General features: G+C 41.5%; 1 protein-coding gene across 2 annotated transcripts in view; it reads left to right on the top strand.

Moving 5' to 3' along the window:
- The first annotated feature begins 1,089 nt into the window (after positions 1 to 1,089).
- Aldh18a1 (aldehyde dehydrogenase 18 family member A1) overlaps positions 1,090 to 6,000 on the top strand; it is a 41,372-nt gene continuing 36,461 nt past the window's right edge. Inside the window, exons 1-2 of one of the 2 annotated variants that reach the window (XM_026394807.2) lie at positions 1,090 to 1,245; positions 3,998 to 4,111. In XM_026394807.2, coding sequence (XP_026250592.1) covers positions 4,027 to 4,111 — 85 coding nt within the window. In that variant the 5' untranslated portion in view covers positions 1,090 to 1,245; positions 3,998 to 4,026. Of the gene's footprint in view, positions 1,246 to 3,997; positions 4,112 to 6,000 lie in introns of those variants that run through there. The other variant, XM_026394808.2, reaches the window with a different exon arrangement.

Here is a 6,000-nt window from a genome sequence, read left to right as displayed (position 1 = left end):
GTCAGTCCATTTTGTGCAGCTGTAAAAGAATGTCAAAGACTGGGAATTTTATTTTGTAAAATGGAAATTTATTCTCATAGCTCTAGAGGCAAGAAAGTCCAAAGTCAAAGCCCTGACATCTGGTGAAGAACTTCTCATTTGTCCTCACATGACCCAATGCAGAAAGACAAACCAGGGTGTCACAACATGGTTGAAGATCAGAAGAGGGCAAACTCACTCCTGCAAAACTTACCTATAATGCCTTTAACCAATTTATGAGTTCAGATCCCCTTCTAACCTAAAACCTCCCATCAGGTTTCACCTCCCAATACTGCCGCATGGAGGATTAAATTTCCAACATACGAAATTTGAGGAATTGAATTGAGGTGACAGTAGTAGCCAATGTTTAATAAATGAGAAAAAGATGTAAATAGACTCAGTCTTATTGTCAGGACTATAAAAACACAAGGCATCAACCTCCAATGAAAAACTCGGCCCCCTCAACTATGCAGGGATGTTCTCTGAAGAAAACACACAGAAGGTAGGAAAAAAGGAGAGAAACCCTTTACTCTAAGATTTGTATTCATCTTTGGAATGATTCCAATCATCAGAGATTACTCTATTTTAAAAGGCAATATTCTTACCTCTACCTTTGCTGAAAGAGTTAGGTTGACATTAATAGGAAAACTTCCAGATACTCAGGTGACAAATCGTTTGATTGTAGTGCCAAAATTTACCCATTTAAACAGCCAAACTTTGTATGACCGCCTCTGTAAATTAATCCGAACTATTTCCGAGGTAAGGGTGGGATATAAATGATCAACACTGACAGACACACCTTACGAAATTTACCAGCAGCTGAGGATGCTAAGCACCTTTGCTACCTCTGGAAGGGCTGGCTGGGGCTGCTCTTGACAGGTTGGGGACCCATCCCTCTCGGAGGACGTGGAGGTTTTCCGGCGCCCGGAGCCCCGCCCACCACCACCCGCGTCTGCCGGGGCCTGAAGCTTGGTGGGGGGAGGGATCCGCCACGTGGAGCGCCTGCCGGATTCTCGGAAGGCGCCTACGCGGTTACCGCAGCGCAGCTCCAGGGTGCCCTGTCACCTTACGTCAACAGCGGAGGCCCCACGGCCCGGGTTTACTCCAACGCTGCTGACCTGCTGACGTAACGTTATCGTGCGGGGCGCAGACGGAAGAAAAGGGAGTAGGAGCGTGGGGCAGCATCAGACCCAGGGGAGTGCAGGCCTGGCGGCTTTGGCCAAGCAGGTAAGCATTGTCCTGCGGGGACTGCAGTCTTTGCGGAGGCGGGTGCGCGCCGGGCCAAGGCGGGAGGAGTATGCGGGCCACCCAGCGGGGATGTGGCCGCGGGCCTGGCGGAGACGGGGCCAGGCCTGGCGGGGGTCGGGGGGCCGGTGCAGGCGGGCGCAGACTGAGAGAGAGCCTGGTAGCTGGGCCGCCCTGAGCGCGCTGCAGGGCTCGCGCACGCTTCCATATGCTGGGGGGCGGCGACCTGAGGTTTACTGATGGATCTGGGCCCCCCCAACCTCCGGACAATCGCACGAGTAAAGGGCTAGAAGAATCTGCAAGCCCCTTCTCAGCCCCAGAGTTCGGAAGCAGTTTCCACTGCACCTGGCTGACGATTGTGGTATAATAGGTTTGTAACAGGCCGGGGCCTGTGCCTGCAGTTCGCATTGGGCCCATCTGGGCATTCTGGAGCCAGGGATTACCTCAAAAGAGCCTTTTGCAATATGGCATACGGTGTTTGATTTTTCTTTCTAGCACATTAGGTCACACCTGAATTCCCCACCCCCACCCCATGTACCTTACCTCTTCCCCTGTCATTATCTTCTGCCCTCTGAGGTGGTGAGATTTATCTTTGGGCCTTTGTCTTTGTGTAGTGGTGAGCCATGTACTGAGCATGTGTTTCTTGGGTGAAGTTTGTTGGGACTGAAGTTCAGTTTTCTGTCTACATCAGTAAGATAAGGGCTTTCTGTTTAGAATATGTAGAGAGGTTCTTGAGAAATGTCCAGAGGCAAAACGTGGAAACTTTTGCACCCAACGACATTGAGTCTAGACACAGTGTGCACAGTCAGACACACACACACACACACACACACACACACCCTTCCTTTGCTCCCAAGGATCAGCTTTCTGCTTTTTGAGGAGTGATAAATTCTAGCAGGATGAACAGTCCATTGCAATCAGGGAACTCAGTAGGAGACAAGTGGTACAGGGGAACAGACCAGGTGGCCTTGTTTCTAGGTCAGTCTTCAACAGGTAAATTAATGGACCTTTCAGATATTGCAGGTACCTTTGCTAAAAGAAGGGTAAACAGTCTGCAAATATGTGTGTCTCATATCCATCAGTGACTATTGACTTCTTTGTGCCTGTGATGGGTCCTGAAGAAAATAAAAGAAGAAAAGTTTGAGAGACATGTTAGTGCCTAAAAGACAGGAGGAGGAAGACTGATATGTATTGGTCATCTGTTATGATCAAGTACTTTCCATACATTATCTCATTGTAACTATTACTGTCCCTCATTTAGCAACGAAGAAATTGAGGCTTAAGATTAAGTACCCTCCAGAAGGCACCAGCTTGCAAGCACAGAGCTTGAGCCCAAATCTGTTCACCTTCAAAGTGCATGTTCCCTGTCCTGTTTACCTGGCTGTCAGTGGTGAATTGGAAAAAGCCAATCTGGAGGATTAAATCCAACATGGAAGGCTAGAGTTGCTGGGGAAGTTTTCATGAAGAGGTAGACCTGGAATTTAGTGTCACCATTGATTTTTTTTTTAACCCTTTGGCTCTTCATAAGTATTTTGGAGAATTCACACATAAATATTTATTTAGTAAACATTATTGAAGGAATTTATATAGAGGCAAATAGATCATGGGTTCATATCATACTTAAGGATTTTGCAGAAACAGAAGTCAATAGAGATCACTTAGCATTTTCAGTTGCCTATCAGATGCCATGTGTTTTATAACAGATGTGTCCTGCACATCTCTCACCCACTTCTGTGCCTTTATATAGTATAAATTGTAGAGCAATGTGTGCTGTTCCTTATTTTTCTTCACTATGAGACTAACTCCTGGTTTTCTGAGGCACATTTATTTGGAATACACCTCCCAATCTAGAGAACAAGTTAAAGGGGAGCCTACCAGCAAAGAAAGGGTTTTTCTTATCTTATGAAAACAGCAGTGTCCCCATAACATAACAAGTGCTGCTGAATGGCTTCTTTACCTTGTGAATGTAGGAAGGAGTTCCCTGTTTGTTTTTGTTGTTGTTGTTGCTTTTGTTTTGTTTTTAGAATTAAACTGTTTGAAGCCTCCAAGTTTGACCAGAGTGGGAAAATGCCCATAACCACCCTATCCTCCATGCTAAAATTTCTAGTCATGTACTCATTCATCCTCATGAGATAAGCTCAGTCATTTTAAATGGTAGCCAGTTGTAAGCATTGCTCCCCCATTCCCTTCCAGGGATGCGGTGTTGCTTTAGATTCCTGTGGGAAACAGGAAGAAAAATGTGGCTGCAGCCTCTGGCCTTTCATATCTTTTGTTGAGGACAAGAATTAAGCTGACATTTCAAATATGTGAATTTCCATCTTTGGTTGGGAGGTGATAGCAGGAGAGATCTGATCTAGGATGCTGGATTTGTTCATCTATTGGAGACCCACCCCCAACAGTGTAAGGATTGTAATGAAGATCTAGTATCAATATGTAAACATTGTACCTTAAAGCTTTTTCATCACTCAAAATATTCATAGCCATAAATTGCTGTTTGCTTCTATGAAAACTAAGATGGCATTGGAAAAAGAAGGGCAAGGGCTTGAGAGGGAGCCATCTGTCTCTTCTTTCTTTTCTTTTCTCTAATACAGAAGAGATAGGAGTTACTCTAATGCAGAGGAGTTTAGAACATAAGGGTCAAATTTTTACTCGAAGAATATGGGAAAATGGAGGAAAATAAAATGAATTGTCTAGTATTTTTCATGATTTACTTTTTAAAAATTGCATTCTACAGATACTTCATCTCTCAGACCATCTCTCAGCATGTTGAGTCAAGTTTACCGCTCTGGGTCCCAGTCCTTCAACCATCTCCTGCCCTGGGTCAAGTCCACAGCTGTCTCCAGATCTCGTATGTATCACTGATGAGTATGTGGGGATATGGTGGTCAAAGTGCTTTTCATACAAGTTTGTATTGTTTTTGTTGTTGTTGTTTTAATTTCAGTTGACTTTGTTACTGATTTAATCAGAGGAAACTTTGCTTTATGGTCACTTTATGCTATGAATGTAGCTCTTGCTGCTCTGCCATTGCAACTTATTTTTTAAATGGATATGTTTCTTTCTCTTCCTCTCTCCCTGCTCCTCTCTAATCTCAGGAGAAATGGGATTACCTTTCTTCCCCATCCCGTGTAGATTGATATGTCCTTGAGTACCATACCCACTATAGGAATGAAGTAATCCAGACTTTGGGCATGGTACCAGAAGATCTCAGAAATGACTGTATCCCAAATTAACAAATGAATTACAGCTTCAACAAAGAACAGATGAAGAGTAGCCTTTGAATCACTTCTTTAAAAAGTTCTGCTCCCTGTTCCTGCTAACAGGCAGAATCACAGACTCTGGGACCGGAGTCCCCTGTGTTTCCTCCTTTGCTAGCAAAGCAATAAAACTTTTTTTCCTTTTTCTTAAAACTGTGTTCTCATTATTGGATTAGCATGAAGGACAAGAACCAAGCTTTCAGTAACAATGACACTAGTCTGTTTGGGAAATTTGGCTGTCTTTTCCTGATTTCTTGGAGAGTCAGGATGCAGAGCTTTAGTATCGGTGACTCCATTTTGATTTTTAGTCTGGTTTGTTGTAGTCCAGTGCAGGAGCTTAGTCCAAAATAATGTCTTTTGTAAATTTTTTTTTTTTAGTTGTAGATGGACACAATACCTTTATTTTGTTTATTTATTTATTTTTATGTGGTGCTGAGGATTGAACCCAGTGCCTCACATATGCTAGGCAAGCACTCTACCACTGAGCCACAGCCCCAGCCCCTGTAATTTTTATTTAACAAAGTTTTTACTACATTTATTTTATTGTTAAAGCATATTTTTTCATTTAATTTATAATTTAAAAAATAGCAGTACTGGGGTTTTTTTCATTTTTTATTTATTCTTTTTTTTCAAAGACAGGTTTATTTAGGAAAGTAGAGAGACACATTCAAGGAAGAACTGGGGCAATCTCAAAAGATAGGCACTTTGGGGGTAAAGCAAGGAATATGCACTCAAGGGAGGACAGGGACTATCTGTAGAGGGAGACACAGCCACTTTTTCTTTTTGAAGTATTGCTTTTTAATATGGAAAACATAGAAAAGCTCAAGGAAAAAGAATTCATAATGCCACTGCCCTAAGAGAACCATAGTTAACATTTTGGTAAAATCTCTGTTTTTTCTTCTGTGCCATGCTGGAAATCAACCCAAGACCTCACAAGTGCTAGGCAACTGGTCTACCACTGAACTATACAGCCAGTTCTTCAAAAGTTTTTATAATACATTTTTACTTTCTCTCTCCCCACCCACACACATATTTAACATTTTTTTGTATGCAATTGATCCAAAAATAATATTTGGCAGTCTGCTTTTTATAGTTAGATAAAAGATATTTTCCCATATCAGTAAAATATCTTATATAAGTTAATCTCTTCTGGCTGTAGATTATTCCATGGTATAGTTTTTTAAAAATGACAACATCTTAAATTCTGATGATTAAGTGTTATGTTAATTACAAAAAAATTTAGAAAGTACAAAGCATTTAAAATTATAATTTTTTTTGCCAACCAGAAATTCACATTATGGAAATATCCATTATTAATATTTAGGAATATTAAGTTACAGACTATTTATCTATTTATAGACACATACTGTTTTAAATGTGATTGTGCATGCTGTTTTTGACTTCTTTTCCTTTTAATATTTTTAACAATGAATATCTTTTTCTTTAATTTGTTCTAATTAGTTTTTAATATTATCAATGTATC

This window comes from Urocitellus parryii, chromosome 5 (genome assembly GCF_045843805.1).
Source record: "Urocitellus parryii isolate mUroPar1 chromosome 5, mUroPar1.hap1, whole genome shotgun sequence".
Classification (NCBI taxonomy): Eukaryota; Metazoa; Chordata; class Mammalia; order Rodentia; family Sciuridae; genus Urocitellus; species Urocitellus parryii.
This window is presented reverse-complemented; position numbering and strand designations above follow the sequence as displayed.